Here is a 25,439-nt window from a genome sequence, read left to right on the forward strand (position 1 = left end):
GACTTTAGTAAGCGCAGCTTCGGTTGAGTGGAGAGGGCGAAAACCAGATTGTAGTGGGTCAAGAATAGCATGTGAGGAGAGAAAATCAAGGCAGCGGTGGTGAACAGCATGCTCAAGTAATTTGGAGAGAAAAGGGAGGAGGGAGATGGGACGGTAATTAGAGGGACAAGTAGGGTCGAGTGAAGGCTTCTTAAGGAGAGGTGTGACCACAGCATGTTTAAAGGCAGTAGGGACAGTTGCAGTGGAAAGTGAGAGGTTGAGAATGTGACAGATAAAAGGATTAAGAGCAGATGAGATGGCATTAAGAAAGTGGGTGGGAATGGGATCAGAGGAACAGGTGGTACATTTTGAGGAAGAAAGGAGAAGTGTAGTTTCCTCCTTCAGGAAAGGAGGAAAAGGAATGAGGGGAAGGAGAGAGAGGGGAACGGACTAGTGGAGGGAGAGGTGGCGAGGTAGAGAAATCAAGGTTTTGAACCTTGTCATGAAAGAATTCAGCAAGGGTCTGAGGAGATAATGAAAGGGGAGTTGGGGGAGGGGGCACCTTGAGGAGAGAGTTCAATGTGGTGAAGAGAAGTCAAGGGTTAGAGCCAAGAGAGTTGGTCAGTTGGATATAATAATCCTGTTTGGCACATAAAAGAGCAGATTGGAAGGAGGTCAGCATGAACAAAGTGTAAGAAATCAGCAAGGGCCCGAGATTTCCACCAGAGGCGTTCAGCGGAGCGGGTACAGGAACTTAGGTAGCGGATATTAGAAGTCAGCCAAGATTGGGGTTTTGTATGCCTTATAGGGTGGTTCATCAAAGGTGCAAGAGTGTCTAAGCCAGAGGATAGAGTGTTGTTGTAAGAAGAAACAGCCTAGTTGACAGACGTGGATGGTGCCACAGTAGAGAGGAGGTTTGAAACATGGGAGGATAGAGATGAAGTGTCAATATCGTGAAGATTCCTAGATAAATTAGATAAGATAGGACAGGACTGGGAGGGAGGGAGGGAGGAGATTTAAGTATGAAAGTTATAAGATGGTGATCAGAGAGGGGAAGATCAGAGGCAAGGAAACTAGAGGGTGAACAGTTGGAGGAGAAGATGAGATCAAGACAGTGACCATTTTGATGAGTGGGGGAGGTGGAGCATAGTTGGAGATTAAAGGAGGATGTTAAAGCGAGTAACTTGGAAATATAAGAGTTGGAAGGATCATTAGCAGGAATATTAAAGTCACCAAGGATGAGAGAGGAGGAGGAAGGATCATGGAAGAAGGCAAGCCAGGCATCAAAGTCACTGAGAAAGGATGAAAGACACTTATCAGGGGGACGATAAATGACCGCTATTCGAAGAGGCAGAGGAGAGAAAAGGCGGATAGACTTCAAAGGAGGAAAATCAGTGAGATTGAGGTGGAAGAAGGGGTTGAAATCTGGAGGAGGAAGAGAGAAGTAGTCCAACACCGCCCCCGCGACCAGCAGGGCGAGGAGTATGTGAAAAAAGATAACCGCCATGGCAGAGGACTGCGACTGAAGCAGAGTCATCAGGGCAGAGCCAGGTTTCTGTTATGGCGAGCAGATGGAGGTGACGCGAGATAAAGAGGTCCTGGATATAGGGGAGTTTGTTACAGATAGAGCGGGCATTCCATAGGGCACAAGAGAAGGGCAGAGAAGAGGAGGGGAGTAGAGGAATAGAAATGAGGTTAGAGAGGTCGCGGTGAGATCTGTAGAGTTGGGATAATAGTTGGTGAGGAGGGCCAGGATTGGGATTGATGTCACCAGCTGAGAATAAGAGAAGGAGTAAAAGAGAGCGGAGGAGAGTAGGAGAGGTGTGGCCACGAAGGCGTCGAAGGCGAGAGGTATTTAGGTGGAATGGGGAAGGCAAAATGGAGGGAAGAAAGAGACGGAGATTAAAAGCCAAGAGGGAGGAAAAGGGTAGGAGAGAAGGTGAGCTGATGAAGTTGATGGATGGGCAGTGAGTTCCTGTAGCAGAGAGAGGTAGGGGTGAGGGAAAAGATTAGGAAGGGACAGGGCTAGGAAGAGAATGTGAATAGGGGCCATAAACGACTGAGGTACTTTAGCAACTGGGAAGAAGATTAGATGTAAAGAGAAAAATGCCCCGCGCGCCATTAGGAGCGCAGATAGAGCGGAGGCCCTGAGTGATTTTATCAGTGCTAATAACCATTGGATTTCTATTCAGTGCTGTTGAACATCACTGTTCACATGGCCAAAAGGAAGATGCTGGATTGGGAAGCTAGAGCTGACTGGGAGTGTTAAAGTACCGGTGTATATTTCCTGCAAATATTATTCTGTTTAAAGTGTCCTATTTTGGTGCTTAATTTTTATTGTTTTTTTTAGTCCATGAATTTTTATTGAATTTTGCAATTTTAAAACATTACAATAAGATAATAACACTAAAATTAAACGCCTCTTTCATACAATCTTTTTTTTTTTTAAATAAATTGCGTAACAGAAAATTATAATCTGATAGTGGCTACAAAGAATAATAAGACTCTAAATATTTATCAATAGGAGACCAAATTTTAGTAGCTGAACATGTCTTACCCAGTTTCCCTGCTAGAGATATTTGAAATTTATGAATTTGTAAAACTAGGTGCCATCAAAAGATAGAGTTGAGATTCCAATGCATAAAACCATTTTGAGTGCAGCAGTAAGTAGAATGTCCAGTAGTTTTTGTTGGGAAATATTTATTTGATCCTGGAATGACACTGAACCAAGCAAGATAATAGGAGAGGTAATTTGACCTTGTATAGGAAGGAATTTAGTTATAAAAATCCATATTTGGCACCAAAATTCCTTAGTTAATCTACAATCAAAAATCATATGCATTAGTGTGCCAGGATGCAAGCGACAAGACCAACATTTGTTATTAGGAGCAAGCCCAGCTACAGCCATCTTATGGGGAGTCCAACCTGGTTATTTTCGAACGAGGCCGACCATCTTCCGACAGAAATCGGGAGATGGCCGGCCAAATCGGTATAATCGAAAGCCGATTTTGGCCGGCTTCAACTGCTTTCCGTCGCAGGGCCGGCCAATCTTCAAGGGGACATTTCGGCAGGGTATGGAAGGCGGGACGGGGGTGTGGGTACGAGATGGTCGGCTTCGGCCAATTATGGAAAAAAGAAGGCCGGCTCTGATGAGCACTTCACCGGCTTCACTTGGTCCATTTACTTTTAGGACCAAGCCTCAAAAAAGTGCCCCAATTGACCAGATGACCACCGGAGGAAATCAGGGATGACCAACCCCTTCCCACCCAAAAAAAAAATTTTTTAATCATTTTTTTGCCAGCCTCTATTTGAGGCATACTGCATACTGCATGACAGCAGTATGCAGGTCCCTGGAGCAGTTTTTAGTGGGTGCAGTGCACTTCAGGCAGGTGGACCCAGGCCCATCCCGCCCCACCTGTTACACATGTGGTGGTAAATGGGAGCCCTCCAACCCCCCCCCCCCAACCCACTGTACCCACATGTAGGTGCCCCCCTTCACCCCTTAGGGCTATGGTAGTGGTGTACAGTTGTGGGGAGTGGGTTTTGGGGGGGGATTTGGGGGGGGGCTCAGCACACAAGGTAGGGGAGGTATGTACCTGGGAGCAATTTTTGAAGTCCACTGCAGTGCCCCCTAGGGTGCCCAGTTGGTGTCCCGTGAGGGGGACCAGTGCACTAAAAATGCTGGCTCCTCCCACGACCAAATGCCTTGGATTTGGCCGGGTTTGAGATGGCCGCCATTAGTTTCCATTATCGCTGAAAACCAATGCCGGCCATCTCTAAAGCCGGCCGAAATGTTGAGATTTGGCTGGCTCCGACCATATATTCGATAATGCAGTCGGGACGCCACTTTACGGGGCCGGCATTGAAGATGGCTGGCCATATAGATGGCTGGCCCCATTCGATTATGCCCCTCCAAATCGCCCTATGACAAAAGAAATATAAAGATTGCATGTAGCTAGCTGACATTATACGCTTATTTACCTTAGACCAGAGATAAGTCCATTGTTGAGGAGTAACATGAATTTGGAGATCATTTTCCCAAACTGAACATAAACTAAGCTTACTGCAGGACTTTTTTTGCAAAAAGAATTTGTATAATTGTGATACTATCCTGCTTATAATCGAAAGAGAAAAACGCCTATATTGCGACCCAAATCGGGAGATGAGCGTCTTTCTCCTATGGGTGCCCAAATCGGTATAATCGAAAGCCGATTTTGGGCGTTTCCAACTGCAATCTGTTGCGGAAATGGGTAAAGTTGACGGGGGCATGTTGGAGGCGTGGTGAAGGCGGAACTTGGGCGTGGTTATCGGCCGAGGAGAGATGGGCGTCTTTAGCTGATAATCGAAAAAAAGGCGTTTTTACCGCGATTTTGGGTCACTTTTTTTGGACCCTTTTTTTTCACGAACAGGTCCCAAAAAAGTGCCCCAACTGACCAGATGACCACTGGAGGGAATCGGGGATGACCTCCCCGGACTCCCCCAGTGGTCACTAACCCTCTCCCACCAAAAAGACCCCACTTTAAAAACTTTTTTCCAGCCTGTATGCCAGCCTCAAATGCCGTACCCACCTCCATGACAGCAGAATGTGTTCTATCCTGTGACAGCCCTTTCCCTGGTTCTGATGTGGTTCTCGGGTGAGTGTGACACCTTTTCTGTTATGCGCACTGCAGAGTCACATCAGCAATGCATTGTGGTGGGTGTAGGGTATTGGGCTCCGTCATTCCACTAGCTTGTGGCAAATGCTCACGATGTTGGTTGTTGGTAGGCTCTACTCCCATGGTGCTTTTCCCCCTGCTTACTAGGTCAGAGTGTGCCCTGTTTTGTTTCCGGTAGTCTATGAGGTAGTGGCCATTTTTGTAAGCCAGTTTTAGATCCCTTTCACATGTTAGCCACGTTACAGAACTTAGTTCTTCCCTTGAATGTGGCTGAAAGAGGGCATTGTACAGCATTCTGCCAGCTCGGACCTACTGCTCATCTCAGTACCAGGGAGACTCGTTGCCAGTGGGGCACAACCTCTGATCTGCAGTTAACTGTGAGTAAGCGTGCTTATTCCAATAAAGGACGTTTTCGGAGAGATTAGTCTTCAGGTGTCAACTGGTGTGCCAATGTTATATAGCAGCAACAAGTCCTAGAGGCCTGCGTGTATGCAGGTCCCTGGAGCACTTTTAGTGGATACCGCAGTGCACTTCAGCCAGGTGGACCCAGGCCCATCCCCCCTACCTGTAACACTTGTGCTGGTAAATGGGAGGCCTCCAAAACCCACTGTACCCACATGTAGGTGCCCCCTTCACCCCTAAGAGCTATGGTAGTGTTGTACATTTGTGGGTAGTGGGTTTTGGGGGAGGGGGGTTGGGTGCTCAGCACCAGTGGTAAGGGAGTTATGCATGTGGAAGCATTGTCTGAAGTCTACCGCACTGACCTCTAGGGTGCCCAGTTGGTGTCCTGGCATGTCAGGGGGGCGAGTGTACTACGAATCGTGGCCCCTCCCACAACCAAATGGCTCGGATTAGGATGTTTTTGAGCTGGGCGTTTTTAGTTTCCATTATCACAAAAAAAAAACAAACGCCCAGCTGAAAAACATCATTTTTTCGAAAATACGGTCTGTCCCGCCTCTTCACGTACCCGTTTTCGGACATAGACGCCCATGGAGATAGGCATTTGCGTTTGATTATGCCCCTCTATATGGCCTTTATGACATTTATCAGAAATAAAAACATGTATTGAGGGTGATTTTAAGCTTAGTTTGGAAATTATACTATTATAAGTTAGACAATGTTTAAGCTGTAACCATTTAAAATATTGGTTAGCTGGTAAAGAGAAGATAGAACATAAGTCTTCAAAGGAAATGACTATATTATCAACGAATACATGTGCAATTATCTTTATTCCACACTTTGACCATTCCTCCCAGAATATGGACAATTTATTGATTTTGAGCAATGGATTGCCCCATAATGCGGAGTGCAATGAAATATTACTTGAAATCTCCATATGACTATCTAGTTCATGTAGACAAGAAAATGAGGAGGAAATGATATTGTTAGACTTCAGACGTTTCGGTAAAAACATTGGTAAAAGATTAGGACTTAAGGAAAAACCCCACAAAAATTGCTTCACTGCTAACCAAATAGGAGAATAATGCAAAGGTGCAGTTAAGCAATATGTTGCCTGTTGGAGAATAAATGCTTTATGATAAATGAAGAAATCAGGGAAAAGAACACCAGCCTTTTCTTTAGTATTCTTGAGCGTATTCAGGGCAATTTTAGGAGGCTTATTATTCCATAAACATTTTGATTAAATATTATCAATTTTTGAATAAAAAGTCTTAGGAAAAAGAATTGGCAACATACTGAGAATGAAGTTAATTTTAGTCATCAACATCATTTTAATTGTATCTAGGCGACCCCACCACTAGAGATGAAGAAGATTTCATGAATTAATTAGATTCTTGATCATCTCTAGGATATTTTTCCTATTTAAATCCAACTTTCCCTCCAAAGATGGACAAACACTGATACCTAATGAGCGAATGCAGTTGGATGACCAAATCAGACCATGCGGCAGAATCATATCAGGAGTCACGTGAACATTAAGTTTTTTGCTTATTAATTTTATAACCAGATAGTTTAGAGTAACCAGAGACGAGGTGAAACAAAGCAGGAAGGTGCTTTATTTTGACTTTTGTGGCACATAATTCACTGAAGTGTGTTTAGTGTCCATATTACCATAAGTAACAGAGGTACTAGGGGGTGGGGGGAGGCAGCTGGTGCAGCTACACCGGAGCAACACAGTGAAGGAACCCTTCTGCTGCATCCAAAAGTGCCCCCACAGGTAAAGGTGCTATGACCCCAAAGATTTAAATTTGTCCTGCCATACCCCACCCCACTTTAGTCTCCCCAAACATTTGAGTCACCGACCACCTATGTGAGGAAGGCTTCTGCTGGAGGTGCTTGGGGACCCGTGCTAACCCAGGTATGTGGGGTTGCGGTGTGGGTGGGGAGGCAGGGCAAAATGTGCCCCCCCCCCCCAGTTTAGGGTCAGGCCCCTTCCCCAAAATTGAAGTCTGGCTATGCCCATGAATCTAAGTACAGAACTGTGCTTTTCCTCACTGCATCAGGCCCCGAGCCAATGTTTAAATGGTTCTATTTGAGCATTAGTGTTTCAGGATAGATAGCACTTACCAAAACCAGGACCCAGGTCCTCCCCTACTCCTGAAATTTCTGCACCCTCTTTTTTCCTGCTCCCACTCTGCCACCTTCCCATTACCCATGTCTGTTCTTCTTTCTGGAGATGTTTTTATCACACTGATTTTACACTGTGTTTTTCATCTTTCTCTCTTATCAGTGAGCCTCTTTACCTCTCAGGATCCTCAGCCCCTCTCAAGCCTGTGCAAGAAAGGAGAGTTCCTCTGTGCTGACAACACGTGCATCCTTGAAGATCTGGTTTGTAACTTCCAGAACAACTGCAAAGCTGGCACTGATGAAATGAACTGTGGTAAAAGTCAATGTTCAGGATCTTATGTTACCAGACTGATACTGCATTTATATCTCACACTGACAGAGTTAGGTTAAAAGCATTTGAGACCATATCCAAAAGGATTTCTGCGCCAATATTCAAAGGATTTATGCTCCTAAGTTTGAGAGTTATACTCATAGATTGGCCTATTTGAAACTTTACTAGGGCTGAGTGCATAAATTTTCTCAAAATCTCAGTAAATTCTTAAATTTAGGAGCATAAAAAGTGGGTGCCAACAGGGGCAGAATTAGGGCAGGAAAAGAAGCTAGGAGCTTAACACTGATTTTCAGTACTAAACTCATAGATTAGAGGTTCAGAAATCTAAGCAAACACATGGCAGGCCTAAATTTGTGAGCATAAATTTTAAGCTCCTAAATTAAGATTAATTTTTATCTGAAAAGTTATGCTCCTAAGGGCCCTGTTTACTAAAGTGTGTTAGCGTTTTTAGCGTGTGCTAACACTAGAGACACCCATAGGAATATATGGGCGTCTCTAGAGTTAGCATGCACTAATTTTTAGCATGCGCTAAAAATGTTAGTTGTAGTATAGGGGTAAGAAAGTTTAAAAAAATAATAATACTTACCTGGGGAAAGTGTGGTTCCGGGGCGTCTTCGGGGGGTCCGGGGAACTGTGGGAGAATTTTGGTCCAGGGTTGAGGCCAAGAGGAGTGAGGAGCACTGCAGGTCCAGTGTAGGGTTACCATATGGCTCCAGAAAAAGGAGGACGGATTGAGCCAGCCGGGTTTTACTTCCATTGCTTTCAATGGAAATAATTGAGCCAGCCGGGTTTTACTTCCATTGCTTTCAAAGCAATGGAAGTAAAACCCGGCTGGCTCAATCCGTCCTCCTTTTTCTGGAGCCATATGGTAACCCTAGTCCAGTGGGGCATTGTGGGGTGCGGTGTCAGCGTTTTCGGGCCTGTTTTAGGCTGTATTGATGGAGAGGGGCATTGGAGTGTAGCGGGAAGCTGTGCTGGGGTTTTGGTGACCTGGGAATGGTTGGGCACGTTCCCAGGCGTGGCGTGATGATCCGGGGCCGATTTTGCAGGCAGGCGATGTTGGGCCAGACGTCCCGGCCGTCTTCGGGGCAGTCGCGGGGCCGGAAGAAGGAAGAAACGGCGGCGGGGCGGCTGGTGGTGTGGCCTGGCTGCCAGAGGAGAGACGTAGGAAGATGGCCGGCGAATACGGAGTTGTGGGGGCATGTGCATGAGGCGGCGCGCCTCATGCACATATCGGGGACGCATTTTTTCCGTTTAGGCCGAAGCCGGGGCCTAAATTTTAGGCCGGCTTCGGAGGATTTTTCTTTTCACCTCCATTTTGGCCCCAGGGCATCGGGGACTGGAACCAAATGAAGGCGACACGTATGGGGAAAATCAGGAACGAGGTAAGGGGTCTTGTGACCCAAAATTTTAATTTATTTATTTTTAAAATGTAGAAATAGGGTTTTTTATTTTTAAAAATTCAGAGGTTCATCGGATCTGGATGGGGTTTTCATATTTGGGATCAGAGAATTTTTGTTGATTTTCCTGGAGGGTCAGTTTTGTGATTTTAATATTTTAAGGGGGTGATTTGGTGGGAGGTGGTTTTGAAGGGGTTAATTAAGAGTTAGGGGGCTGAATTCGACGTAGTGTGTCCGGGGGGAGTTATTGGAATTTTGGAGAGGGATTTTAAATTTTTTGGGAATTTTTACGGGGATTTTTGTAAGGTTGTTGTGAGGCGGGGGTTAAATGTTGGGATTTTTAAATTTTAAAAATATGGTTTAGTAGGGGGTGGAGAGTTTAATTAGCATGGGAAATTTGGGGAAATTCATTGAAAGTTTAAGGGGTTTTTTAAGTTAATTGAAGAATTTCTCATTGATCCCTATGGGAATTTTTCAATTAAAATGGAGATCCAGCAGTGCTGCTCAACATTCCGCTTGTCAGCAGGAGGGTTCGGAGTGTTGGGCAGGACTTGGGATTGGTTGGTCGGGTTTAGAACCCCAAGCTCAGAGCTGGTCTCCTAGGTAACGGTGACTCTGGCAGTTGGCAGATTGAGTTGGACGGTCAAGGTGGGAGGAAGTGTTGTGAGTGGTCAGAGCAAAAGAGTTGATTTGAATGAAAAAGGTTAAAGTTTTAAAAGGGATTTAGGGTGGGCATCAATATAGGAGTGTAATGTAGTTGTAGGGATAGTGTTGGGGGGAAGTGTTATAATGATCTCTACGAGTTTGGGAATTTGGGTATTAGAGAAAGGGATTGAGAGTGATCAGTGTGTGAGTGGTGTACAGATATTAGTATAAGGGGGCTGTGTGTATGTTAAAAGTTAGTTCTAGAAAAATATGTAATTTAGGACTGGAATTTTAGTCAAGGGAGATTAGTTTAACGAAAGGGGGTAGAGAGATGGAATGCTGAAAAAGGGTGACAGCTGGAATGTGATGTGAGTGTTGCTGAAAGGGAAAGACAGTCCAACACTCTTTTTAGCTTTAGGGAAAATAAATTAGTTAAAAGTAGGTTTGATAGGAAAGGGAATTTTTGATTATTTTGATTTAAATAGTTTACTTGGCCACAGTCTTTATAAAACTCTTCCCCAGCGTAGACACTGTAACAGTTTTTCAGGAAGCTAGGGTTTTGCCTACCTTTAAGTTTATTAAGAATAGGTTTAGGAGGAAGAGCTACGGAGGAGATTTACAGCTCGTCGTGATCGTCAAGGGCCCCTCCGCAAGAAAGCCTGCATTACATTTTGAAGAAAAGAAGCACTTCTGAAGCTAAGTGACTGTGTGAGACACAAGGGATATTTTAAATTAGGAAAAGACAAAGGGGATAGTGAAGAAGGGAAAGAAACTTTATACTTACCTGAAGGATCCGATGAGGTAGGGGGTGGAAGAAACCTGTAAGAGAGAATTTGACACAAAGTATCAATTCCTTGTGATTGATAAGTAGAGTAATAAAAAAAAAACACTACATGTTAGCCTAATAAAAAAATGGAATAATACTTATCTGATTGATCCTCTGGTTGAGGGAGAAGTATCTGAAAAAGAAAAAAAACATTGAATTATTTTTTTTTTAGTTAATTGTTACAAAGCTTTGGTTCTTGTTATTTGAAAAGTGAATTGTTTTTTTGCATACATTAATTGGTAAATCAGTAAAATCATTATAATAAAATAGTCATCATTTTTAAAGAAATTTTGAAGTGTTGTATTCCTCTACAAGAACAATTTGGGAAGGAAGTCCAAAATTAGTTTATTTTTCCTCTTCCGTTCTTTGAGAGCGGAAGACGTGGTTAGTTTATTCCTGCATCACTCCCAGAGTTCTGAAGTGCAACTCAGAGACTGGCCCAACTACCAACATCTGGTCCTGAGGGGCACTTTAATTTCATCCAGAATTTCGGGGGTGCATGACATAATGAGTCTATAGCGATGCTTAGTAAACAGGGCCCTTAAGTTTGGCTGAAAATAGGGTACAAATTTAAGAGGCTAACTTAAGATCAAGTTTAGGAGCTCAGTATTTTCTGAATATTGGGCCCTCTCCCTTTGATATTCAGCCAGTGGTGGGCAGCACTTTTGCTGTCCACCGCCAGTATTAAACTCAGATATTCAATGCTGGGCCATTTCCAGCGACCGGCATTGAATATCCAGTTTCAACTTAACCAGTTAAGCCAGTATTCAGTGCTAACCAGTTAAGTGCTTAGCAGTTAAAGACAGGCCTGCTATTTATGCAGCCTATTTTAACTGCTAAACATAGCAGTTACTGGCCGGTTAAACAGTTTTGAATATCGTGCCCTCTGTGTTTATCACCTTCTCTACACGGCTAAAGATAAAAATGCCATCTCACAGGCTTGTAGCAATTGTTCTTTAATGGTTCAGCTGACTTGTTCTGCTGAAAGAATATGGCAGTATTGTAATAAGTAGGAACTGGCAGCCGGATAAAAATTTTTGTTTTGTGTCATTTCCTTTGCTGATTCCAAGAATGTTCATTTTGGGCCCGGTTTACAGAAGCGCGCTAGTGTTTTTAGCGCACACTAAACAGCATACACTAACTGTAGAGATGCCCATATTATTTCTATTAATCCAAAATCAAATGGTCTCACATCTCGGCAGCGGGGGCTTTCACTCTGATTTGATGCAGGTCCTGATATTTTCTACAAGTGGAGCATAATGGAGATTTGAATACAGTTATTTGAATTAAGCTTCACATGCCTTTGAGTGTTGTGAAGAGTTCTTAGCACTGGGATATAATATTCCTATGAGCATCTATATGGTTAGTGCAAGCACATATTTAGTACGCACTAAAAATGCTATCGTGCCTTGGAAACAGGGCCCTTTATTTGTTTTCATTTTGAGTGTGCACTCCTTTAAAGAGAGCACACTATGTGCAAAAAGGGCACACATCAGGGATATTTTATTTTAGAAAAAAAAATTAGTTGTAGTTTTTATTCATGTGCAAAACGTCATTTTAATTCTTATTTTATTCTAGTTCTGTCAACTATACTACTACTTATCATTTCTAAAGCGTTACTAGACGTACGCAGCGCTGTACAATTGAACATGAAGAGACAGTCCCTGCTCGACAGAGCTTATAATCTAATCAGGACAGACAAACAGGGCAAACAAGAGATAAGGGAATATTAAAGTGAGGATGATAAAATAAGGACTCTGAACAAGTGAATAAGGGTTAGGAGTTAAAAGCAGCATCAAAAAGGTGGGCTTTTAGCTTAGATTTGAAGACGGCCAGAGATGGAGCTTGATGTACCGGCTCAGGAAGTCTATTCCAGGCATATGGTGCAGCAAGATAAAAGGAATGGAGTCTGGAGTTAGCAGTGAAGAAGGGTGCAGATAAGAGAGATTTACCCAGTGAATGGAGTTCCCAGGGAGGAATGTAGGGAGAGATGAGAGTGGAGAGGTACTGAGGAGCTGCAGAGTGAATGCATTGTCAATAAGAGGAGTTTGAACTGTATGCGGAAACTGATAGGAAGCCAGTGAAGTGACTTGAGGAGAGGGCTAATATGAGCATAACGACACTGGCGGAATATTAGTCGTGCAGCAGAATTTTGAATAGATTGAAGAGGAGAGAGATGGCTAAGTGGGAGACCTGTGAGAAAAAAGTTGCAATAGTCTAAGAGCATAGGCGGTCGGTGGCCCAACTGGTTGGGGAGGCTAAAGGGGGCAGGGTCAGGGGTGGGGCTTATATTCCTAATTATCTGACAACACAGAGAAAAAGAAATAAGTGAAAGTGACATAGTCACAATTAATACTGTAAACATTACACTGGGCAGACCCTAATACACCAATTACCACCTATACGGAAAACACAGATTATCAACAATATGAAACAAGGAATCATAATATCACAATTCCTCACGTACAGCCACAAAACAACCTTTTAGGGTGGATAGTGTTCACAATGAGCTCCTTTTATTAATGACCAGATAGAGATAAGAGTTTTCAATTTTGGCACAGTATAAGTCATCAGAAGATCAAAATATAAGAAAACCAATGGACAGCATTAGGGGCTTATAGCCCATTTAGTTATGTTTTGAAAAGAACCTCGTGTTGCAACACTCAGGCTCACAGTCACAGCCAGGCTATGCCACCGGAAGTGGGTCACAGAAGGAGGTTCCCTTCCGGCAGAGACGGAACCGCTGGGGAAGGAACCTAAGGGAGACTGAAAAGAGTTTCATGCTGCAACACCACGGTCACAGCCAGGCTCTGCCGCTGGAAGTGTATCACAGGAGGTGGTTCCCTTCCAGCAGAACCGGAACTGCTAGGGAAGGAGGCTTAGGGAGATAGCGAGTCAGACAGGCAGGCAGTCAGCCGGTAAGAAAAGAAAAGAGCGGTGGAGTGGGCGCCGGCGGGGAGTGTAAGATACAACAATTTTGTTCCTGAGGAGGCAGGGGAAGGTTATGGTTGGGCTGGGGAGGCTTAGCCTCCCCAAGCCTTTTATACGGGGCGCCTATGTCTAAGAGAGAGGTGATAAGAGTGTGGATGAGGGTTCTGGTAGTGTGCTCAGAAAGGAAAGGGTGAATTTTGCTGATATTATAGAGAAAGAAACAACAGGTTTTAGCAGTCTGTTGAATATGTGCAGAGAAGGAGAGAGAGGAGTCGAAGATGACCCCAAGGTTACAAGCTGATGAGACAGGAAGGATGAGAGTGTTATCCACAGAAATAGAGAATGGGGGAGGAGGAGAGGTTGGTTTAGTGGGAAAGATAAGAAGCTCAGTCTTGGTCATGTTTAGTTTCAGATGGCGCTGAGACATCCATACAGCAATGTCAGACAGGCAGGTTGATACTTTGGCCTGGAATTCGGCTGAGATTTCTGGTGTGGAGAGGTAGATCTGGGAGTCATCAGCGTAAAGATGATACTGAAAACCATGGATGAGATCAGAGTACAAAGGGAAGAAGTATAGATGGAGAAATGAAGAGGTCCCAGGACAGATCCCTGCGGTACACTAACTGACAGTGGGATAGAAGTAGAGGAGGATCCACTAGAGCAGTGATGGCGAACCTTTCAGAGACCGAGTGCCCAAACAGCAACCCAAAATCGAACTCATTATGGGCGGGGTCACCACATATGACTCCACCCCTATGATAGCCACACTCCTTACACTAGCCATGGCGCATATAAACAGACATCATTGAAAATATTATACTAGAATAGGAGAAAAAAATAACATGATTTTCTTTCATTATAAATCATTTCTGTAACAGCTCCAGTATACCCAGTGCAAAATAAGACAGCAGATGTAAATTCTCAAATTGGACATATTCCAAACACTAAAATGAAAATAAAATGATTTTTTCTACCTTTGTTGTCTGGTGACTTTGTTTTTCTGATCATGCTGGCCCAGTATCCGATTCTGCTGCTATCTGTCCTCTTAACTCCGTTTCCAGGGCTTCCTTTCCATTTATTTCTTTACTTTCCTCCTTTCGTCTTCATTTCTTGCCCTCCATCCATGTCCAGCAACCCTCCGCTCCCCTCCAGCCACAAATGTCGAGCCACCCTCCTCTCCCCCTGCCCTCCCCTCCAGCCATCCATGTCCAGCCACCCTCCTCTCCCCCTGCCCTCCCTCCCAGCACCAGGCAGACCTCCCTCCCAGCACCCAGCATCAGGCCTCCCTCCCACCCAGCAGCACCCAGCATCAGGCCGGCCTCCCTCCCACCTAGCACCCAACATCAGGCCTCCCCAGCACCCAACATCAGGCCTGCCACCCTCCCACCCAGCAGCACCCAGCATCAGGCCGGCCTCCCTCCCACCTAGCACCCAACATCAGGCCTCCCCAGCACCCAACATCAGGCCTGCCACCCTCCCACCCAGCACCCAACATCAGGCCTCCCACCCTCCCTCCCAGCACCCAGCAGCAGCAGCACCCAGTAGCAGGCCTCCCTCCCACCCAGCATGTAGCAGCAGCAGGCCTCCCACCCAGCACCACACAGCACCAAGCCTCCCACCCACCCACCCAGCACCAGGCCTGCCTGAGTCCCTCCCTCCCAGCACCAGGAACTCCCCTCCTCCTCTGAAATTTAAAAAGCGTACCGTCCTCGGGGGTTAAGGCAGTGTGCGTCAGCAGAGAAGCGCATGTTCTTTGCTCGGCGCACCTTCGGCCTTCCCTTCTGTCTCTCAAGCTCTGGTCCCGCCCCATAGGCGGGACCAGAGCTTGAGAGACAGAAAGGAAGGCCGAAGGCGCGCCGCACGAAGAACATGCGTTTTCCTGCCGCTGCCGATGCACACCGCCTTAACCCCGAGGAGTAGGACGGTACACTTTTTAAATTTCAGAGGAGGAGGGGGGTTCCTGGTGCTGGGAGGGAGGACGGAAGGGCGGGCGGGGCGGCCTGATGCTTGTTTGGTTGGAGGGAGGGTGGGAGGGAGGCCGAACTGGTGCTTGGAGGGAGGGAGAGTGGGCGGACCAGCGACGGCGCACGTGCCAAGCAGGGGCGTAACCAGACAACAGATTTTGGATGGGCCTAGACAAGAAGTTGGTGGGCACCAAGTGTTCTCCACACCACCACCACCAAAAAAAATATCTAAGCTGGTAGGAAAATGCTTCTTTCTACCTTGGCAGTCTGCAGAAGGCATACGCTGAAAACTGAGAATGCACAGGTTTGGGTATCGTGGAGTGTAGCATTTTCGTTAACATCAGGGGGAAGCCTTCAGCTGACAAAGCTTTGGATCCTCACCAGCTACCGCTAAATGTGTGCTACTGTTGGGTGGGTGTGAGCCCTAAGTGGGTGGGCCCCGGCCCACCCAGGCCCACCTGTGGCTACGCCACTGGTGCCAAGGGAGAGGGCTCTGTGTGCCCTCTCTGGCACGCGTGCCATAGGTTCGCCATCACCGCACTAGAGTATACACTAAAGGTACGCTGGGAGAAATAAGAAGAAAACCAGGAAAAAACAGAGCCCTGAAATCCAAGTGAGGACAGCGTATCAAGGAGTAGGCTGTGATCAACAGTGTCAAAAGCAGCAGATAGATCGAGAAGGATGAGTATAGAATAGAGACCTTTGGATTTGGCCAGGAACAGAACATTGGAGACTTTAGCAAGCACTGTTTCAGTTGAATGAAGGGGGCGAAAGCCAGATTGAAGTGGATCAAGAAGAGCAATCTGAAGCTTCAAAGGGTCTGTTTGAATCAGTCCCCTTAGAATCAAAACTATATAGAGAGGAAAGATCTCACTTAACTTTCTTTCTGAGAAGTTCTGAGACAAGAGGACTTTCCTCTGGGTAAGTGAACATTATTTTGCTCTGTGCATTGGTAACTTAAAGATAAGTACATAAGTATATACGTATTGCCATACTGGGAAAGCCCAAAGGTCCATCGAGCCCAGCATCCTGTTTCCAACAGTGGCCAATCCAGGTCACAAATACCCGGCAAGATCCCAAAAATGTACAAAACATTTTATACTGCTTATCCCAGAAATAGTGGATTTTCCCCAAGTCCATTTAACGGTCTATGGACTTTTCATTTAGGAAGCCGTCCAAACCTTTTTAAAACTCCGCTAAGCTAACCGCTTTTACCACATTCTCTGGCAACGAATTCCAGAGTTTAATTACAAATTGAGGGAAGAAAACGTTTCTCTGATTCGTTTTAAATTTACTACATTGTAGCTTCATCGCGTGCCCCCTAGTCCTAGTATTTTTGGAAAGCGTGAACAGACGCTTCATATCTACCCATTCCACTCCACTCATTATTTTATAGACCTCTATCATATCTCCCCTCAGCTGCCTTTTCTCCAAGCTGAAGAGCCCTAGCCGCTTTAGCCTTTCCTCATAGGGAAGTGGTCCCATCACTTTTATCATTTTCGTCGCCCTTCTCTGCACCTTTTCTAATTCCACTATATGTTTTTTGAGATGCGGCGACCAGAATTGAACACAATATTCGAGGTGCGGTCGCACCATGGAGCGATACAAAGGCATTATAACATCCTCATTTTTGTTTTCCATTCCTTTCCTAATAATACCTAACATTCTATTTGCTTTCTTAGCCGCAGCAGCACACTGAGCAGAAGGTTTCAACGTATCATCAATGACGACACCTAGATCCCTTTTTTGGTCCATGACTCCTAACGTGGAACCTTGCATGACGTAGCTATAATTCGGGTTCCTCTTTCCCACATGCATCACTTTGCACTTGCTCACATTAAACGTCATCTGCCATTTAGACACCCAGTCTCCCAGTCTCGTAATTTTTCACAATCCTTCCACGATTTAACGACTTTGAATAACTTTGTGTCATCAGCAAATTTAATTACCTCACTAGTTACTCCCATCTCTAGGTCATTTATAAATATGTTAAAAAGCAACTACCCTTCTCCATTGAGAATACTGACCATTTAACCCTACTCTCTGTTTTCTATCTTTTAACCAGTTTTTAATCCACAATAGAACACTACCTCCTATCCCATGACTCTCCAATTTCCTCTGGAGTCTTTCATGAGGTACTTTGTCAAACGCCGTCTGAAAATCCAGACACACAATGCAGTGGCATACCAAGGGGGGGGCAGTGGGGGCGGTCCACCCCGGGTGCCAGTGGGTGGGGGGTGCTCCGCTCCCGCCGCCTCCCGTGGCCGTTCCCGCGGCGCCGCACATTTAAAAAACCGGCGAAGCAGCGTCGCAGGCAGCGCCTCGTGCCCTGCTTGTAAAAAAAAAAAAATCAAACCTCCTTCTCCTCCTCATCTTGACGTCTTGACATCGACTCGGGCCTTCCAATCAATTTGATTGGAAAGCCCGAGTCGACGTCAAGACGAGGAGAAGGAAGGAGATTTGATTTTTTTTTTTTACAAGCAGGGCACGAGGCGCTGCCTGCGACACTGCTTCGCCGATTTTAACGGGACTGAGGTGGGGAAGGAGAGGGGCGAAAGGGACTCAGGTGGGGGTGTTCAGAGGGGAGAAGGGGACTGGGGTGGGGGTCTCAGACAGGGGAGGGGAGAAGGGGACTGGGGTGGAGATCTCAGAGGGGAGAAGGGGACTTGGGTGGGGGTGTTCAGAGGGGAGAAGGGGACTGGGTGGGGGTCTCAGGGGAAAAGGGGAGGGGAGAAGGGGACTGGGGTGGGGATCTCAGACGGGGGAGGGGAGAAGGGGACTTGGGTGGGGATCTCAGAGGGGAGAAGGGAAGGGGAGGGGAGAAGGGGACTGGGATGGGGGTGTTCAGAGGAGAGAAGGGGACTGGGGTGGGGGTCTCACAGGGGAGGGGAGAAGGGGACTGTGGTGGGGGTCTCAGAGAGGGGGAGGGAAGAAGGAGACTGGGGTGGGGAGAAGGGGGGTGGGGGTCTCAGACGGGGAAGGGGAGGGGAGAAGGGGACTGGGGTGGAGATCTCAGACAGGGGAGGGGGAGGGGAGAAGGGGACTGTGGTGGGGATCTCAGAGGGGAGAAGGGGACTGGGGTGGGGGTGTTCAGAGGGGAAAAGGGGAGGGGAGAAGGGGACTGGGGTGGGGGTCTCAGACAGGGGAGGGGAGAAGGGGACTGTGGTGGGGTATCAGACAGGAGAAGGGAACTGGGGTGGGGTGTTCAGAGGGGAGAAGGGGGCTGGAACTGGGGGCTGAAAAAAGGGGCAGAGAGAGAGAGGGGACAGATCCTAGATGGAAGGGGGAGCGAGAGGGAGGGCAGACCCTGGATGGATGGGAGAGGGAGGGCAAATGGTGGATTGAAGGGGCAGAGAGAAAGGGCAGGCAGTGGATGGAAGGGACGGCAGAGAGGGCAGACACTGGATGGCAGAGAGAGAGAGACAGTGAAGACATATGCCGGAAGACGGTGAAAAGAAGATGAGGAAAGCAGAAACCAGAGACAACAAACTGTAAATAAAATATATGTTTTTATTTTTTTTGCTTTAGGATAAAGTATTGTAGATGTGTTAAATGTTTATAATAGAACATGTAAATAAGGTAATCTTTTTATTGGACTAATTTTAATACATTTTGACTAACTTTCGGAGAACAAAACCCCCTTCCTCAGGTCAGGATAGGATACTGTAACAGCACTATACTGTACTGACCCGAGGACGGAGGTTTTGGCCTCTGAAAGCTAAATGTATTAGTCCAATAAAATGGTATTATTTTACTTTCTATATTTGTTTTATTTCTATTTGTTAATTTGTAAAGTGGTGATTGGTACTTGTTAGGTTTTTTTTTTCAAATTTACATCTGCTGTCTTTATATTTTGCACAGTACTAGGGGACAGTTTCTGTTTCTGTGGTGTTGCATTGTATGCAGAGTCTGGCATTGGGGGTTCAGTTTAATTTTTGTCTAAATAGAAAGTTTATGATTACTTATTCTATAGTGGATTAGGGTGTATCTGTGTTTGTGAAAAAGACATGGCTTTCAGTTGGCATTGACTGTGCAGGATCTACGATCTGTACTATTCTGTCTGGTTTCGTTTTACAATAGGTGAATTGATGTTCTAGTGCTCACTGTAGTGTTAAAGATGCTTTCATTTTCCTTGTGTGACTCGTAGAAATGACTGCTTATGGTATGGTAGAATTGCTCTATAGGTCCTGAGTGTTTTGTATTCTCGGCATGCCTAGTACTGGATTTGGGGGGGGGGGTGTTAAAAAATGACCGGCCCCGGGTGTCAACTACCCTAGGTACGCCACTGACACAATGTCAACCAGCTCCCCTTTATCCACATGTTTGTTCACCCCTTCAAAGAAATGTAGTAGATTGGTAAGGCAAGATTTCCCTTTACTAAATCCATGTTGACTTTGTCTCATTAAGCCATGCTTTTGAATATGCTCTGTAATTTTTTTTGTTACATTTGTACCCTACGCTTTCCCACTCATGGCAGGCTCAATGCGGCTTACATGGGGCAATAGATTTTGTTCTTAATAATAGTCTCTACCATTTTGCCGGGCACCGACGTCAGACTCACCAGTCTATAATTTCCCAGATCTCCTCTGGAACCTTTTTAAAAAATCGGCGTTACATTGGCCACCCTCCAATCTTCCGGTACCACGCTCGATTTTAAGGATAGTAACATAATAACATAGTAGATGACGGCAGAAAAAGACCTGCATGGTCCATCCAGTCTGCCCAAGACAAACTCATATGTGTATACCTTACCTTGAATTTGTACCTGTCCTTTTCAGGGCACAGACTGTATAAGTCTGCCCAGCAGTATTTCCCGCCTCCCAACCACCAGTCCCGCCTCCCATCATCGGCTCTGGTACAGACCGTATAAGTCTGCCCTCCCCTATCCTAGCCTCCCAACCACCAACCCCTCTTCCCCCCACCTGCTCCGCCACCCAATTTCAGCTAAGCTTCTGAGGATCCATTCCTTATGCACAGGATTCCTTTATGCATATCCCACGCATGTTTGAACTCCGTTACCGTTTTCATCTCCACCACCTCCCACGGGAGGGCATTCCAAGCGTCCACCACCCTCTCCGTGAAAAAATACTTCCTGACATCTTTCCTGAGTCTGCCCCCCTTCAATCTCATTTCATGTCCTCTCGTTCTACCGCCTTCCCATCTCCGGAAAAGATTCGTTTGCGGATTAATACCTTTCAAATATTTGAATGTCTGTATCATATCACCCCTGTTCCTCCTTTCCTCCAGGGTATACATGTTCAGGTCAGCAAGTCTCTCTTCATACGTCTTGGAACGCAAATCCCATACCATCCTCGTAGCTTTTCTTTGCACCGCTTCCATTTTTTTAACATCCTTCGCAAGATACGGCCTCCAAAACTGAACACAATACTCCAGGTGGGGCCTCACCAACGTCTTATACAGGGGCATTAAAACCTCCTTTCTTCTGCTGGTCACTCCTCTCTCTATACAGCCTAGCAATCTTCTCGCTAAGGCCACCGCCTTGTCGCACTGTTTCGTCGCCTTCAGGTCCTCAGATACTATCACCCCAAGATCCCTCTCCCCGTCCGTGCCTATCAGACTCTCCCCGCCTAACACATACGTCTCCCTTGGATTTCTACTCCCTAAGTGCATCACTTTGCATTTCTTCGCATTGAATTTTAATTGCCATACGTTAGACCATTCTTCTAGCTTCTTCAGATCTTTTTTCATGTTTTCCACTCCCTCCGGGGTGTCCACTCTGTTGGAAATCTTGGTGTCATCCGCAAAAAGGCAAACTTTACCTTGTAACTCTTCGGCAATGTCACTCACAAATATATTGAACAGAATCGGCCCTAGCACCGATCCCTGAGGCACTCCACTACTCACCTTTCCCTCCTCCGAGCGAACTCCATTCACCACCACCCTCTGGCGTCTGCCCGTCAACCAGTTCCTAATCCAGTTTACCACTTCGGGTCCTATCTTCAGCCCGTCTAGTTTATTTAAGAGCCTCCTGTGGGGAACCGTGTCAAAAGCCTTGCTGAAATCTAAGTAGATTACGTCCATAGCACGTCCTTGATTTAATTCTCCTGTCACCCAGTCAAAGAATTCAATGAGATTCATTTGGCATGATTTCCCTTTGGTGAAACCATGTTGTTTCGGTTCTTGCAACTTATTGGCTTCCAGGAAATTCACTATCCTTTCCTTCAGCATCGCTTCCATTACTTTTCCAATAACCGAAGTGAGGCTTACTGGCCTGTAGTTTCCAGCTTCTTCCCTATCACCACTTTTGTGAAGAGGGACCACCTCCGCCGTTCTCCAATCCCTCGGAATCTCTCCCGTCTCCAAGGATTTATTAAACAAGTCTTTAAGAGGACCCGCCAGAACCTCTCTGAGCTCCCACAGTATTCTGGGGTGGATCCCGTCCAGTCCCATGGCTTTGTCCACCTTTAGCTTTCCAAGTTGTTGATACACACTCTCTTCTGTGAACGGTGCTCTATCCACCTCATTCTCAGGTGTACTTTTGCCAGTCCCTCTCGGTCCATCCCCAGGATTTTCTTCAGTGAAAACAGAACAAAAGTATCTATTTAGCAAATTGGCTTTTTCTTCATCATTTTCTACATAGCGTTTCGTTGTATCTTTTAGTCTCACAATTCCCTTTATAGTCTTTCTCCTTTCACTAATGTACCTGAAGAAGTTTTTGTCTCCCCTCCTTACATTTCTAGCCATTTGTTCTTCCGCTTGCGCCTTCGCCAGACGTACCTCTCTCTTGGCTTCTTTCAGTTTCATCCGGTATTCCTCCCCGTGTTCCTCCTTTTGAGATTTTCTATATTTCTGGAACGCTAACTCTTTAGCCTTTATTTTCTCAGCCACTTTCTTTGAGAACCATATCGGTTTCCTTTTTCTCTTGCTTTTATTTACTCTCCTTACATAAAGGTCTGTGGCCCTGTTTATTACTTCTTTTAGCCTGGACCACTGTCCTTCCACTTCTCGTATGTCCTCCCAGCCCATCAGCTCCTTCCTCAGGTATTCTCCCATTTTGTTAAAGTCAGCTCGCTTGAAATCCAGGACTTTGAGTTTAGAGTGGCCGCCATCCACATGAGCCGTTATATCAAAACAAACCGTTTGATGGTCACTGCTTCCCAGGTGTGCAGCCACTCGGACATTTGACACACTATCCCCATTCGTGAGCACCAGATCCAACGTGGCTCCCTCCCTCGAGGGTTCCGTCACCATTTGTCTGAGCAGAGCACTTTGGAAAGCATTTTTCAGTTCTATCAGTACTCTGTCCTTTTTCAAAACAGAATTTTGAACAAAACATCCAAAGTCAGATTTAAATGTCATATCGAAAATGCCCCTCTTTATATGTGATAGCTTTATATGTAGGATAAGGTTGTTGTTTTTTTTCGCCTGGTGTAAAATGAGGGATTTTTATTTATATTGTATGCAAATCACTCAGAGCCTTGAGATAAAAGCATTTGCTAAGTTTAAATAGAAAGTCTGTGGTAAATTCCATAGGCTGGGCACTACTTAAGGCTTTGTCTTTGCTGGAGTGGAGGAGTAGCCTAGTGGTTAGTGCAGTCCTACTGCAGCTCCTTGTGACTCTGGGCAAGTCACTTAACCCTCCATTGCCCCTGGTACAAAATAAGTACCTGAATATATGTAAACTGCTTTGAATGTAGTTGCAAAAACCTCAGAAAAGCAGTATATCATTTCCCTTTCCCCCTCTCAAATAGGGTTCCAGAGATAGGCTACAACTGATGTTTTAACAGAAATGCCAAGTCTCACTCATTTGAAGTCTGTCTCACACTCAAATTCTGAGATCCTTCTCTCACTCATTAGGAATCTGTCACACTCATTTCAAGACTCACTTATTCTCACACTCTGAGCCCTTCCTTAGCTCATTAGAGCCTCAGCACCAGCACATTGTTTTCATAAGTGAAGAAAAGCCAAGGGACCAAACCAATAGAAAGAAATCTGAGTATATCTTGCTGCATGCTGCCTCCCCCGTCTCATCTCTTATCCCTGCACCTAAAGTACATCTGCTCTGAAATCTACGTGCATATTTCTAGCCAATGAATGAAGAGCAATTCTTAGCCTACAGAATTTACTCATATTGTCTCCTCTCTGTCTTTATCCCTTCAAAAGCTCAAAATAAATACAATTTTATGCTGCTTTTTTTTTCATTTACAAAGCAATATGACACTTAAGAACATAAGCACATAAGCATTGCCATAGTGGGACAGACTGAAGGTCCATCAAGCCCAGTATCCTGTTTCCAGCAGAGGCCAATCCAGGTCACAAGTACCTGTCAAGATCCCAAAAGAGTGAAACATATTTTATGCTGCTTATTTTAGAAATAAGCAGTGGATTTTCTCAAGTCCATCATAATCATGGCTTATGGACTTTTTTTAGGAACTTGTCCAAACCTTTTTTAAACCCTTATGTACTATCTGAAAATTCTCATTCTTTGGTGTGGTTCACACCCTTGGCATCTCAGTATTAAGCTAAACCAAAATCTTTAGTATTCAAACTAAATTAAATTGAAGCCACAGCTAGAAGCATCCTGCATTCTATATCTGACCAGTACCTGGCACATAATCCCCCAAAACCCTTTCTCATCCCTCTGCTCCCCTCCGTGACTGGAGCTAATTACCCATGACTTTACCATCAGTCAGTTTGTCTCTGTCTATCATGCATATTATATTTTTGCCTAGGTCTTTCAGTGCAAAGGGTTACAAGCCTGCTACAAAGTTATTTGAAGACATTTTTAAAAACCAGCAAGCTTTTCACCACTAAAGCAGCTCTGAAGGGGGTTATGTATAAAATACAAAAAAACAATAATTTATAATCTAAAATCATCGACCCTTTGGTGGACGCCAAACCAGCACGAACTGCATCCATGTGATCGAGCCGCAGTCATGGAGGCCTGAGCGCCCTCCTGAAAGAACTAGATTTAATAGACACGTGGAGAGTATTGCACCCACTGGAGGCAGATTTCACCTATTACTCCGGAGCCCACGGATCATACTCTCGGATAGACTATATACTACCAGTCACGAGCACTCATCGCCTCTTACAGGCAGACATTAACACCCCAGCTTTCACAGATCATTCTACAGTAGAGCTCCACTTATACTGGGGAGACACAACATCCGATAAATGGTGGCGGATGAACCCAGCCCTGAATCGTGATAAGGATTTTTGTGCATTTGTGCAACAAGCATGGGATGAATATGAGCTCCAGAATAACACAGCAGAAGTCAAGGCTGGCATTTTCTGGGAAGCTAGCAAGGCTGTACTTCGGAGCCAAATCCTTGCTTACACAGTCTCTACTCGGAAAAGGCGTGATGCAGAAATTTTAAGGTTGCACAAAGAGCTGCAAAAATATAGAAAGCAACATATTCAACAGCCCAATGCAGCCAACAAGACTAAACTTTTGGAGGTTAAAAAATCCCTTAATGATCTCTTACATCAGAGGGCCCAGGCCAATATCACAAATTATAAATATCAGCTTCATAAATGGGGAAACAAAACCGGAAAATTACTGGCCCACTTGCTAAAACCTAAACACTCAAAATCTTATGTCGCAAAAATAAAGGCTCAAGGAGGCCGTTCCCACATTCAGGTAACAGATATTTTAAATGCCTTCCAACAATTTTATAAGGACCTATATGCCCCTGGCCCGCATGATGAACAGAATAGAGATGCTTTCTTCCGTTCTCTGCCCCTCCCTCAGATATCTCCGGAACAGTTAGACTATTTTAACAAATATATTGAAGTAGCAGAGGTATTAATGGCCATTAAGAATCTCAAACTGGCTAAAGCACCGGGTCCGGATGGCCTAGGAGCAGAATATTATAAAATCGTACAGACAAAGGTATGTGGCCCACTGGCACGCATGGGCATGGGGGCGGTTCGAAAAGGGCAGTTTGGATCACACCAAAACCATGCATATGTAGTCATGCTTTTCAAGCCCGGGAGGGACAGAGAGTTGCTGGGCTCCTACAGACCCATCTCCCTATTAAACCAAGACCAAAAATTACTCACCACTGTGTTGGCGTCTAGACTCAATCGTATCTTACCTGATCTTATCCACAAGGATCGGGTTGGTTTTGTGCCTGGTCACTACTCCTCTACTAACTTACTCAAAGTACTAGCCACCTTACAGAAGTAACATTTAGCTTCAGAGGAGGTTCTAGTGGC

General features: G+C 45.4%; 1 protein-coding gene across 1 annotated transcript in view; it reads left to right on the forward strand.

The window, feature by feature from the left end:
- MAMDC4 (MAM domain containing 4) overlaps positions 1 to 25,439 on the forward strand; it is a 510,080-nt gene that overhangs the window by 203,987 nt on the left and 280,654 nt on the right. Inside the window, exon 12 of the mRNA XM_030206971.1 lies at positions 7,324 to 7,473. Within this exon, the coding sequence (XP_030062831.1) occupies positions 7,324 to 7,473 (150 nt within the window). The remainder of the gene's footprint in view (positions 1 to 7,323; positions 7,474 to 25,439) is intronic.

This window comes from Microcaecilia unicolor, chromosome 6 (assembly GCF_901765095.1).
Source record: "Microcaecilia unicolor chromosome 6, aMicUni1.1, whole genome shotgun sequence".
Taxonomy (NCBI): Eukaryota; Metazoa; Chordata; class Amphibia; order Gymnophiona; family Siphonopidae; genus Microcaecilia; species Microcaecilia unicolor.